The sequence below is a fragment of the Balaenoptera acutorostrata genome, chromosome 2 (assembly GCF_949987535.1).
Source record: "Balaenoptera acutorostrata chromosome 2, mBalAcu1.1, whole genome shotgun sequence".
Lineage (NCBI taxonomy): Eukaryota > Metazoa > Chordata > Mammalia > Artiodactyla > Balaenopteridae > Balaenoptera > Balaenoptera acutorostrata.
Genome location: NC_080065.1, coordinates 181347395 through 181360200, shown reverse-complemented (window position 1 = coordinate 181360200; position 12806 = coordinate 181347395). Strand labels below are relative to the sequence as shown.

The 12806-nt window shown below is 58.5% G+C and overlaps 1 protein-coding gene across 2 annotated transcripts; it reads right to left on the bottom strand.

Moving 5' to 3' along the window:
- Window positions 1-404: 404 nt before the first annotated feature.
- KHSRP (KH-type splicing regulatory protein) lies at window positions 405-12603 on the bottom strand. Of its 2 annotated transcripts, XM_057539861.1 has the most exons (20): window positions 11863-12603; window positions 10048-10144; window positions 9377-9415; window positions 8991-9030; window positions 7993-8042; window positions 7629-7700; window positions 6790-6847; window positions 6309-6483; window positions 6030-6128; window positions 5597-5695; window positions 5359-5461; window positions 4551-4651; window positions 4311-4455; window positions 4073-4233; window positions 3882-3991; window positions 3364-3452; window positions 3078-3278; window positions 2894-2971; window positions 2652-2812; window positions 405-1537 (listed from the first exon to the last, which is right to left on the bottom strand). In XM_057539861.1, exons 1-20 carry the CDS (start codon window positions 12118-12120, stop codon window positions 1529-1531), a joined length of 2145 nt encoding a protein of 714 aa, XP_057395844.1. In that variant the 5' UTR covers window positions 12121-12603; the 3' UTR covers window positions 405-1528. The 2 variants fall into 2 exon arrangements, with proteins under 2 accessions (XP_057395844.1, XP_057395843.1); XM_057539860.1 differs by having other exon boundaries at window positions 405-2812; window positions 11863-12598.
- Window positions 12604-12806: the final 203 nt, after the last annotated feature.

The following is a 12806-nucleotide window of genomic DNA, read 5'->3' as shown; positions in this document are numbered from 1 at the left end:
ACCTCCTGCCCTCGTCCTTAGACTGCCACAAACCACTGGAATGGACACCCTTCCTTTCAACAGGCCAGGTTTCCAACTCAGGGCTCGCTAGCAAAACAGGCCACAGCTAGGCATGCCATCAGGGCCATGCCGGGTCCCGCAAGGCACGGCCGGCCATGGGTTTGCTGTGGTGGCAGGCTGTATCCATGGGAACACCTGTCCCTGGGGACCCTCCTGGGGGCCTTGCTCCCCACGTTCCCAGAGGCAGGAACGCTGGGGGAGGACTGCACTGCTGGGGCTCTGCCTGCTTCTCCCTTCCTACAAGACCAGGCGGCCAGTCTTTGGGGGGCCCACACCCCACTCTCATGGGCCAAGCTCCTCTTCAGCTTGTTTCCTCTGCAAACACAACTGCGGCCAGCACGCCGTTTTAGACAAAAAGCACTTTATTTAACCAAAAAAGGGGTGGGGGGCAGAGTTAGGAAAGCACAATGCGCCTGCAGAAAACTATCTTTTCTTATAATTCCGGTTTAAAAAAAAAAAAAACCCAACACAACACAAAGCTTGTAATTTCCAATCACCGTTATCAGGCTTTTACAACATCTATAAAGAACAAACATCTGCTTCAAAACTCTACGGGGGGAGAGAGAGAGAGACGGCACCCGGCAGACACGGGGAGGTTTTGTTATCATTTATTTGTGAAGTTAAAAACGAGCGATAAAAAGTAAAAACTGCCATACAATTTTTTTTTTGTTTTGTTCTCAACTGTTTTCCGTTTCAATGTCCTCTTGAACTGATGAAACACGACAGAGCAGTCCTGGGGGCGGGGGGCGGGGGGGCAGGAGGGGTGGGCGGCAGGGGAGCTGAGCTGGGGCGGGGGGAGGAGCGAGAGGAGGAGCAGAGAGGCTGAGCGAGGGGCTGCCTGACGTGGGGCGGGGGGGGGGGGGGGGTGGCGGGCTTTCCTGCAATACCAATACCTGGTCCAAGGAATGTTCCAACTCTAACTAAAAAAAACAAATAGCAAGAGTGACTTTTTTTCCTTTTTAAAAGTTTATTTTAAAAACATGAAGAGGGCCAAGGGTGGTAGTAAGGAGTCAATGAATTGCTTTCTCCTGAAAGAGGCAGTGTCAGGAACGCTGGGGTGGGGCGGGGGGGGGGGGGGATGATAGAGATTTTTTAATATATATATATATAATTTCATAGGTTTTGTTTTGCTTTTTAATTTTTAATCTTTTTTTTTTTTTTTTTTGCAGAGATTTAGTTCTCGCTATCTTCTATGGCTGGCTCAACATGAAAGATCCCAATTTTGAAAGAAAAAAAGCATGTGAGACACACAGAATGAGCAAGAGAGCGAGAGAGCGAGAGCCCGGCACCGCCTGTGCTGCGACCTCCAAGCCACTCACAGCGAGGGCTCCCCAGGCACCCCCCACTTGGCAGCCATCGCTCTCTCGACAAACAAACGGAAGAAAAACAAACAAAAAGCCCCCAAACAGAAAATGGAAAAAAAATAATAAAAGATTTTCACAGATGAAGAAGTTCACATTCATTCGATTCATTGAGCCTGCGGAGAGGGAAGAGATAGGAATTGGTCACTACGGGAGGGGAGGCGGGAGACTGGGGGACTGGGGCGAGGAGGGGGCCAGGAAGCCCCTCTCCCGAGCCTGTGGCGAGCGCAGGCCGAAGGATGTGTCTGTAGCTGTCTAGTCAGTGCTCCGGGGCTCGGCTGAAGTCAGACTGGCTCCCTGATGGAGGAGAGAGTGACACAAAGGAAGGAGAAGAAGCAGGGAGGGAGGGAGGGAGGGAGGGAGGGAGAGAGAGAGAGGGAGAGAGAGAGAGGGAGGGCGGGCGGGCGAGAAGCGCTCAGGGCTGGGAGCAGGGGAGGGGAGGGGAGGGAGGAGGGGGCCCTGTCTTTAGGAAGGAGGGCGGGCGGCCCCGGCGCATCACAACATGACAGTCAGAGATCACGGTGTCCCCACAACACCCCTGTGAGGTAGGTTGGAAGGTGGCAGCGATCGTCATGCCCACTTCACAGACAAGACCAGGACACAAGGCGGGCGCGGGAGCAGAGAGGCCGAGCCTGGGCCCTTCGGCACCTCCCCACAGCCCACGGGAGGAGCCACGGGAGGAGCCACGGCCGGGCCACGGCCGAGCCGCGCGGGGCCGCTTGCAGCACACACAGTCACTTGGACACGCGGGGAGAGATCGTGGTTTCAAAAATAAAGAATCAAAAGAACAAAAACCATGAAAGTAATGCAGAGAGGGGAAAAAATATCCGTTTTCTTCCCAAGTGGCCAGATTTTGAGTGAGTTAGCAGCCAGGATGGCGACCAGCATCTGAGCGGACGGCCTGCCCCCCACCCCCAGGACTACCCACCAGTTCAACAGTTCCTCCTTTTATTTGTTTCGCGCGCTCTCCCCCAGCATCATGACAGCGTTACACAGGAACAAGCGGGCCGGCGGAGGGAGGCCTCTTCGTTTAACCTCTGGACCCAGCACACACTTCCCCCGGCGCGTGGGGACTCCCGGAGACCTCTGGCCACGTGGCCCCCGCTGCAGGCATCAAGGACACACCCCGCAGGGGAAGGGATTTCCGGCGCTACCCACTAAGGCAGGATGGACGGTAGCCGGGGGTTGGAAGGAGAAAGGAGGAGGAGGAGGGTGGCAATTCCCACTTGCCTGCTGCTGTCCCTGCTGTGTGGGTGGAGGCTGGGGGCCGCCAGGACCTGGAGTCTGTCCGTAGTAAGCGGCTTGCTGTCTGTAATATTCGGCCCAGGCGGCACTGTAGTCCGGCTGGGAGCCTGGGGGCGCTCCCGGACCCCCTCCCGTGGCCACTTGAGCTGTGGGGGAGCAGAGGGCGGGTGAGTGTGGCCGGCACGAGGGCGAGCCCGGTCCTGCCCCCCGCGGCCCCGCCGGCTCACCCTGCTTCTTGTAGTACTCCTCCCAGGCCTTCGTGTAGTCCTGCTGCGGGGGCGCGCCGGGCTGCTGGGGCTGCTGGCCTGTGGACACACGCTGCGAGGTCAGAGCCCAGGCGGGGGACACGGCCACCCACCCGCCCACTGCTCGCTGGCGGACCCGAGCCCCCGCCGTGGGCCAGGCACTCACCGATCTTCTTGTAATACTCCTCCCAGGCCTTAGTGTAGTCCGACTGGCCGGCAGGTGGAGGCTGAGGGGGCTCGCCCTGGGTGGGCGGGGCCGCGGGGGCCGGCGCTGGGCCTGGCACGGGGCCTGGGGGCTGCTGGTAGTAGTGTGAGTAGTAGGCGGCCCAGGCAGCGTTGGGGTCTGCGGCGGCAGCCGCGGCTTTATCTGCGGGAGGAGGACGTGTGGGCTGAGCGGTGGCCCGGAAAGCTGGCCCCCTCTCCGCCTGCCCTGATCAGGTCCTTACACTTACTCGGGTCGTGAGGAGCAGGCGGCTGCCACTGAGGGTAGGTATTGCCCCAGCCCTGGGGTGGGTACTGGTGAGGAGGGGGGCCTCCAGCACTGCAGGACGAGAACGGGGAACACGTGAGCCAGGCTGCTCCTGGGTCCCCACAGAGGATGGCCGCAGCTCGGACGGGGACCCAGAGCACCCCTTGAGTGGCGCTGCGGGTTCCTGGCCCAGGGAAGGGCATGAGATGACCGATGCAAACGCCAAAGGCTGTGTTGACTCAAGGAAGTGCAAGTCCCCGAGCGCACCATGCACGGATCTACGCGTGGGTGGAGACCAAAGGCAACACCTGTGGCATCTTTTAAGAATGTGTCTGTAAAACAGGGGGCTGGCCGGGATCACGTCTGGGGCCAAACGCTCAGCACTTCCACGAGGCGGGGCTGGCCATCTCAGTGGAGGGGACGGACACAGGGTCCGCCAGTCTCCCTGCCAGCACAGCCCCACCCCACCCCAAACCCCAAGGAGCCGGCAGGGATACTCACTGAGGGGGAGCCCCGGGTGGCCCCTGATTGAAGGGCCCGGGGTTGAAGGGTCCCATGGGGCCGGCAGGGCCTGGGCCCCCAGGGCCTGGTCCCACTGGGCAGAGGGGACCCTGGAGGAAAGAGAATCGGACAAGTCAGTGGAGTGGGAGAAGGAGCCGGGCCCAGGCTCCCAGAGCCCCTCCCCAGCCCACCTCGATCTTCTCCTCGATGAGCTGCTTGGCGTGGTCGATCTGCTGGGGCGAGCCCCGGATGATGAACAATTTGAAGTTGGGGTCCCCGTTGGGTGGCAGCTGCCGGGAGATCTCTACAAAGGCGCCCGTCTGCTGGTTTATGGCTTTCACGTTCTCGCCACCTGCGGAAGCCACAGGCTGTGAAGGGAGGGTGGGAGGAGAGTGGGGAAGGGATGGGGCCCGTGGAAGGGCTACTCACCTCGGCCGATGACCAGCCCGCACTTGTGAGTGGGAATGGAGAAGGTCATCTCCCCACCGGGAGGGCCCCAGTTGCCTTGGCCTCTTCCTCGACCTCGGCCCCCTGGGGGCATGCCAGGACCCCCTGGAGGGCCCGGGGGACCACTCTGCAGGGCAGGGAGGAGACAGAGGGTTAACACAGGAACCCAGCCTGGCCCCTCTGTCCCCACCAGCCCTTCTCAGCACAGCCGACGCCACCCACCCTGAGGCTCTGGAGGAGATCATTGATGATCCTTGCGGCGTGCTCACACCGGTCTGGGGGCCCCATTATGTGAGCTATCTTCTCGGGACCCGTCCCATCATCTGAGGCAGCACCCAGAGAACAAAAACGCAATTACAAGAGAAGCACAACTCCAAACCCCCGTTAACACCGCCTCTTCAGGGTAGAAGCTGGACCAGGCTAGGTGTCTGAAACATCTCAGCCTCAAAGTGCTGCTCGCCGCCCTCCACGTATTCAGGGGCCGAGAAAGGCCGGCGGGCCCACGGTGCCAGAGAAGGAAACCAACCAGCTAAGGCAGGGTGGCGGATGAGGCTTCTTTCTGAATCAGGTATCCCCCAGAACTAACGGATGCACTTGACAGAACTAAGAACTGATAACAAAACTCTCAAAAGCACAGAGGAGTCCCTCCTCCCCACAGACCCTCTCACTGTGGTTGGCAGGAGCCCAGAGCTGGGGCCGTGTAAGCTAATGCAGCCCAGGGGCCCTGGCGGTGTGGTCAGGAGAGCCCTTGGGCGGGGAGAGGAAAAAAGAGGATCTGACAGGAGAGAAGAACACACTCCCCCCTTGGACTTGGAAAGCCGCCTGTCACCCACTTTCTCACGTGGCTGTCCCACCGGGGGGGGAGGTGATGAGGTATGTCCTGCTGGTCTAGGAGTAATGAGGCACCGCAGAGGCTCAACAGGCTAATCCTGGTGCCAAGCTGCCCGCAGGGGACCCCAAGAGTGCTCCTCAGAGGACAGACCTGGTCAACATGTCTACGTGCCCAGCGGACCCCCGGCTGGCCCCTGACCTTGTTTAAACTGTATCCGAACACCCGCGTCATTCTGGATCTTCTTAATCATCTCTCCGCTCCGGCCGATGACCACCCCCACAGAATGCCTAGGCACTGGCACCTGAGGGCGGGCGGGACGCAGGAGAGTCAGCTGGGCTCTGTCCCCAGCCTGCGGCCCTCTGCTGCCCGCTGGCCAACCGCCCCGCCCCCCCAGCCTAGCCTGGCACTCCATCCACCTGGGGAAGCCTGCACTCACATCAATGCCCCCGCCGATCCGGGATCCATACTCATTCCGGTCCCCAAAGCCACCCTGGTCACGCTCCCGAAGGATGTCCATCACCATCTCGCAGGCTTGCTACAAACACACGAAGCACAGTGCTCATATAAGCACCGCCGCCCCACCGCGTGCCCAGGGGTCACGGGCCTAAGCTAAGGACCAACGCACGTGTGCCGAGCTCTTTATCCGCCGCCCTAAGAGGCAGACGTGGTGAGCACCCCCATTTTCTGGAGTTTAGGCCACCTGCTCACGTACAAACGGCCGGGAGGCAGAGTTCAGCAGAGAACAAGTCCTGGGCTGACTTCAAAGCCAGTGCTCTTGAAAACCTCTCCACTTGCATATGAATCTCCAGCTCATCTGCCTGCCCTCTCTCTGCCCCAGAACCCCTCGCTAGCCCCCGGGGTGTGGTCACCTGTACTTTGTAAGGGTCTCCGATGATCCGGAGTGGTTTGTCCACGTTCGTGTTCTGGGATCCATCTTGGATTAAAATCATCTTCACTCCAGCCCGTTCCTTTACAGCCAAGGTTGAGAGTCAGTGCTGAGCTCTCAAAGGACTTTCTGGGGCATGTGGGGGGCCGGGTGTGATCAAAAAGGATGAAGGACCCTGGCAAAGCGGCTGGGGGCAGCGGTGTGCAGACGCACAGCCCCAGGGAGGAAACTTTCTTGGGAGGGGAGGGGTCCACTCCCTTACCTGCAGCTGCTTAATCGTCTCTCCACCTTTGCCGATGACCAGGCCGGCCTTCCCTGCGGGGATCATGATCTCCTGCACTGTGCCGTTCTGGCCCCCGTTGGCGTTGTCGTGGAACTGTCCAGGGGGGCCCCCACGACCCCGAGAGACGATATCATCCAGCATCATCTTTGCTTTCCTGGGAAGGGGAAGAATGGGTGTCATCACCTGAGAGAGGACTGGCCTGGCAGCTCCACCCAGGTCCCAGGGAAGGCGATTCCAACCCACATGGCCTGACAGATGACAAATGGTCCTGTCCTTGGGGCTGGGGCTATCCAGGTTCCCCAGATCTCAGGATTCAGGGGAATCACAGAGTCAGGACAGCCCCCCTGGAGAGGGCAAGGCTTGAGAGACATGGTGTGGGAGTCACCCTCAACTTCAAAAGGATCCAGAGGGCTTCTGCCCACTCTCTTCGTCACAGTGACAGGCCCAACCAGGGACTTACTGCACAGACTCCGGGGCTCCTGTCAAGGACACGCTGCGCTCAGGTAGGCCACCGCTGTCTGGAGAGAAGAGAAGATAGGGTCAACGCCTTCTTGGGTCTGCAGCCACCAGGAGGACTTTCCATGTAGATGAGGAGACCTCCAGAACAATCAGTGGCTACTTCTGCCACCGTGTGGCGGCCTGACAGATCAATTTACCTCCCCAACACTTGGGAGGCTGCTCTACACAAGGCCAAGGTCAGGAAGCTTACAATCCAGTAAGGGAGGCAAAACTTTTAGGAAAAAAGATGAGATGGAAAGCAAGGCAGATTCCAGAAAGTCCCAAACCTGGGCCCTGTCCATCACCACTGATGACGAGCAGCTTCCAGTCAATGAAGGGCACGGGTTAGGCAGGACGAGCCCTCAGAAAGCCCTGCAAAGCAGGCACTTGCCGAGGAGCAGGCAGAACTGGACTTGAACCCAGGCCTGACCTCAGCTCTTCTTCCTAATGAGCTCCCCTGCCTCACACATTCCCTCCTGTTTTCCACCAGGTGTTTACCTCAGGTGGCAACATGGTCAGAGCAGGGTCTGGGGTGCAGCTCCCTGTATTGGATTCCAACCCTCCCCGCTCACCAGAAAACTGAAGAAAATAAAGAGTTGTAGCTACACCTCGAGGCGCCGTGCTAGAGCCTAGCACATAAAACGTGCTCAATGAACACCAGTCCGTTTCACCTCTATCCAATCACGGCAGTCAGAGGATTATGATAGAAAGCCCAAGAGCACCCCCACACACACCCCGCCCAGCCCCGCTCAGCTCAGCCCAGCCCAGCGCCTGTCCTGGCCCAGATCTGGCTTCCCATACCTGGAGAGATCTGCACTTTGCAGCCCGAATCCTGCTGGATTTTGTTAATCTGTTCGCCTCCTCTGCCAATGACTAGGTGGAAAAAAAGAACAAAAGCAGAGATTGAGGCGGGGAGCCGGGCGCTGAGAAGACTGTGTGGAGGGGGTCCCGGCCCCGCTGATGTTCGGGGGGTGGGGGTAGGGGGGCGGAGCAGCCAAGTTGAGAGCTCCGCCGTTCCCCCGGCCAGAGAGGATGGGAACAGAGAGAGCATGAAATGGGCTCTTTCAAACCAGAGGTTCCTGGGCTGCCGGGGGCTCCTGGGAGACTGTCCCAGAGACGGGGGGGGGATAACGGGCATCCCTGATCACGGCTGACCCACACTCACTTAGTCCCACCATGCCGTCTGGGACTCTGTACTCTTCTGTCATTGAAGTCCTGCAAAGAGAGACGACGAGAGTCAGCCTCAAGTAGGAGCGAAGTAGGGGGGATGGAAGAGCCAGAGGGCCTCCTGGAGAAAGACCCCCCAAAGCCACAGGCCCTGCCTTCTATGACATAGGGACCAAGCCCCCGCCTTCTATGACATAGGGACCAAGCCCCCACAGGCCCAAGCAGAGTCTGACAACAGGTCGGGGGCTCCCTCGGCCCACAGCAGATCACCCAACCTCTCGGGGCCTCAGTTTCCCTTTCTGGGCCACGAGAGGCTTGGTCTGGGGTGGCGTGAACCCCTGGACCAGTGCTGAGAGAACTTGGGACACTTTCACAGAAATCTGATGGTGTCATCTGATGTCTACAGATCTTAATTAAAAAAAAAAAAAAAACTGGCTTTGTATCTTTTTCATTTCATTTTCCTAATAAGTTGTTTTTACTGCATTTCACAAAACTTTAGCCAACTGAGAAAGAAAAAAAGAAAGAACAGGGTCCTTCACAAAGGATTCTACGTCAGATTCACTGAGGTCATTCTGGGGCAAAAAGGTAAGAAAGACCCTCCCCCCACCCCGACCCCCTGGCTCCTCCAGCTCTCAGGGAACAAGAATCTACAGAAGACAGATGAGAAGGCTAAGGTCAGTCCCCAGCTTTTCCTAGAAGGAGGGATAGCTGTGCTTCTGACTGTCCCCACTCCAAACAAAGGAAGCAAGAGGGTGCAGAGCTCCCCCTTCCTCATTACAGCTAACAGCCACAGCCCTGTGCTCTCTACAGCCCCACAGACAGTAAGTACAAGGGACAAATGAAGCTCCTTCTGCTTTTCATTCCTTTCCCTGGTCAAGCAGCAAGGGAGACAAAGCCCTAAACGATGTGGCCTCAGACAGAGCTCTCCCTCAAGTCAGTACAAAAGGCCAGAGATAGCGAGAAAAGAAATGACATGTTCTCCAAATCACAACCTACCTGGGGGGAGGATGGATGGGTCCGAGCTGAGAACTGATGGCTGCAGAGAGAAAATCCAAAGGAAAGATTGGCCTGGTTCCTCTTTGGGACCCCAAACACTGCCGGCCCCAGGCATTCCTGCCTGCACGAGGGGCAACTAGCACTTATCACAGTGCTTCCGAGCCTTCCCGAGTGAACGCAATGGAGCCCGCCTCACAACCACACACACTCTGAGGTTTCTGCCTCAATTCCCAGGCTCTGGGTTCTCTAAAGCTCATGGACCCCAGAGGAACACCAAGAGCCTCCATGCAGGAGGTGCTGTCTGCTCAGTACTTCCAGCTCCCCACTGCTAGAAACCTCCTAAGATCCTGAAGCTGCCCTCTGCCTGTGTCACCCAGTGGACTTACAGTCTCCCTGGGAAGCCAGTTTCTTGCTCTCCGGTTGGTCTGTGAAAAGAAGAGGATGTCAGATGCAGCACCCACCCACCCACCCACAGCTGCCTCAAATCTGATGCTGGTGCCACATGTCCTGGCAGACAATCGTCCTGTCCCCCAGCCCCCACGTCAGAGCCAGGGCAGGGGAGTAGCAGAGATCAACCCCTGAGGGGGGCCAGACTTCATCAATCCCCCCACTGGCACTCAGGTATAAGAAGCCCTTTGTAACAGGGGGAAAATTACGGTGGCACCCGAGTCCTTCCGGCTTAGGACCAAACCTGCCTTGGGGAAGTCAGGCTGATCACTGAGTTGATACTCTGGGCTGCTCTGGATCACACTGCATGCCCCCGGGCCAGCCACACTGCACTGATGTGGGGCCTCGAGAGAACTGCCAACACTTCCCTAGCTTGGCAGGAGGGGAGGAACAGTCTTGAGAACTTACAACTTGGACCTGGTCACAATCAATCTGCCCTCCACTCAGCCACCTGATACCTCAGGACGGCAGCCCGAACAAAAAGAGACAACAAAGCTGGGATCGCTGAGGTTTTAAAAGACCAAAATGGCAGCGGGCTCCCCCCACTTTGAACCACATTCAAACAAAGGCACCTCACTCTCTCCCCCCTGCCCCTCCAGCAGGTAGTTACCTCCATCTTCTAACTGCCTCTTTTGGCCTCCAAAACCAAAATCAGGAGTGCTGTTATTCACTGTTGTAGCGGCATCACCTCCAATTTTGGCTGCGATCTAGAAATAAAGTTGTAAGCAGAGAAAAATTACCACCCAAAATCTCCCTCCATGGTGCTCAGATCGACTTCTCTGGTTCATTAAACCCAACAGGTCTTGCTGTCTGGCTTGGGAGTGGCTTCCCCCAGATTTGGGGAAGAGCCTGGGGGTTAAGACCTTCTAGAAAAAGTTTTTACCCAAGGCCTCAGAGTTCAAGAGTTATTCAGGAATTTCAAAACTCCCTTTTCTCTATGAGATTTGTGCCTAATTTGTTTGTGGCCAGAGTGTAATCCACACTGACTTGTTCTAGGGGCGAAAGGAACAGAAGTTCAGGTGCCAGGGAAGGTCCTCAGGGCCCCTCCTCCAGGGAGAACTTTCAGACACTCCCTTGCCCAAGCTCCTGGTCCTCTGGGATGCTGAAGAGCACAACTTTCCTTTATCTCCCTCACTCTCAAAATCTTTGCATTTGTTCAACAAATCTTAGAAAAGTTTTTGCTTCAAGGCATCTGAAACCCTCATTTTAACCAAAACAGAAGACCTTTCTCGGAACACATGTTACATTTTAGACACACGAACAGCAACGTCAAATAAACTCCAACCCAACAAATTTGAGACCAGACTCTGCTGGTGGAATCATTACAAGTTTTCCAAAGAAACACAAACCATGAGCTGAGGATCTATCTTTTCACCTGTAAAACTTTTTCTTTTTTCTTTTTAAAAACACTTTGAGCCAAAACTCTTGGGATGCCTAGATGGGGCCTTATCCCACCCCAACTGACAGCACCAACTCCCCTTGTTAGAGTTGCTTCTCACTCAAGACAGTTTGGGGGCAACCAGATCAAGTGCAGCTTAGAACCCTGTCCCACCCCAGGGGTGAAAGCCACAGACCACGCTGGGAGGGGAAGAGGGCATTCCCCTAACGGGACCTCCCACTGTGTCCTGGAGGTTTTGGGACAATCCTGAGTGAGAAAGCACTCAATGGCCTGAGCCGGGTCAGCTTCCTTTTGAAAGGGCAACAAAGTTCTCGCTTTCTATGGGCCTCCTCCCCTCAGGCCGTGGGGAGGCCGAGAATGGAGCCAGGGATGTCACACACCAGCATGTGACACCTCCACGTAGTCATCATGCCCCAAAACACAGTGGTGGGACCCTTCCCTTCTCTCCCCAAAAGAGACAGACCACGCTTTCAAGTCACCAGAAGCATCAAAAAGAGCCAGTCCCTAGGCCCACCCTCCCCATTTCAACTAAGTGCTTGGCCACTGCCTGGCAGCCAAAGGGTCCCCTTTCCACTTTACAAGCTCAAGAGGACTTTTCTTCCCCCCCCCCGAAGTCCCTCCTTCCTGGGGAGCAGGCAGAAATGGGACCGGGTTGGGGGCAAACTGCTCTTTGCCCTGATGGGGAGGTGAGGGCACAGCAAGACTTCCCTGGGAAAGCGGACCCCCTGCTTCCAGGAGTGGAGAATGTCCTAACGGGGGAGGGAAGTCCCCAAAGTGAGTCCCCGAGCTCCCGGTACCCTGCACACGCAGCGGCCGCTCTTGGGTGAACCCCGGACGACCCTTCCCCCTGCAGGGGGTCACCCCCAGGGGGGCCCCCCCACTCCAGGTGTCTGGGGAGGCCCAGGCCCCCGCCCACCGCCCCACGTGACACCGCGGCGGCCCCGCCCCCCCCGCGACCCCGCGCGCGCACGTGACCCCGCCCCCTCCCCCGCCCGCGCGCGCCCCTCAGGCCCGCGGCCTCCTCACCTGGCGGGCCCGCTGCACTGCGTCTGCAAAGGCGTCCTTGCGGATTCCCGGACCACCCCCGCCGGGCGGCTGCGAGGGGCCCCCGGCTGACCCTCCGCCCGGGCCGCCGCCGCCTGGACCGCCGCCGCCCCGGTCCCCGGCGCCCGGCGGGCCCGGCGGCGGGCCTCCCCCGGCACCCCCGGCTCCTCCGGCTCCCCCGCCCCCGCCGGCGGGTGGCGGCGGCCCGGGCGGGGGTCCTCCCGTGCTGTAGTCCGACATGGCGCGGCGGGGCCGGGCCTGGCGCGGAGGCTGAAGCTGAGGAGGCGGCGGCGGCAGCAGCGGCTCAACGCGGGAACAAGGCCTCGCTCCACACGGCCGCGGAGCACTCTGGGAACCCAGCGGCTGGAAAGACGACGAGGGGGGAGAGGGACGCCCCCTCCCGACGCCGGCTTGACGGACGGCGCCTCCGGGCCAATGGAAGGCGGCTGCTGCTCCCGGGACACCAATCACGGGCTCTGGAGGCGAGCGGCCAATCGGAGTGCCGGGAGGGGCAGTGGGCGGGAGGCGCCGGGAGATCGACAGCTTTCGGAGGCAGTGGGCTGCGGGCTGCCGGCGCTGGGAGGGCAAATCGAGGAGATCCGAGAAGACCCGAGGCCCAATGAAGCGGGAGTTCCAGAATCGGTGGGCGGCTTCAGAACCGGATTGATGGCTCCGAAGAGTCAAGTGGACAGGAAGGAGGGATCTGGCGAAAGGCTTCTTTGAACGGCTGGGCGGGCGTCCGGCGAGATAGTCGTCTACGCAAGCCAATGAGTACACATGGAAGGAGATTTTTATAGAGATTGGCAATCAACGTATCCAGTCTCTGACGAGATCTGTGTGATGCGCTTGCGTTTGGACTGAATTACTTTCGGTCTTAACCAGAATCCTTTTCTAGTCCTGTCTTCTAAGCCAATGGTTGAGTGGCG

What these genes read in the sequence shown, in the direction of transcription:
- KHSRP (XM_057539860.1), bottom strand. Translation starts at nt 12,120, where the DNA reads ATGTCGGACTACAGCACGGGAGGACCCCCGCCCGGGCCGCCGCCACCC. An exon ending in CGGGCTGGTCATCGGCCGAG is followed by an intron (nt 4,234 to 4,310) that starts GTGAGTAGCCCT and finishes TGGCTTCCGCAG; the next exon opens with GTGGCGAGAACGTGAAAGCC. An exon ending in GGAGTATTACAAGAAGATCG is followed by an intron (nt 2,972 to 3,077) that starts GTGAGTGCCTGG and finishes GTGTGTCCACAG; the next exon opens with GCCAGCAGCCCCAGCAGCCC.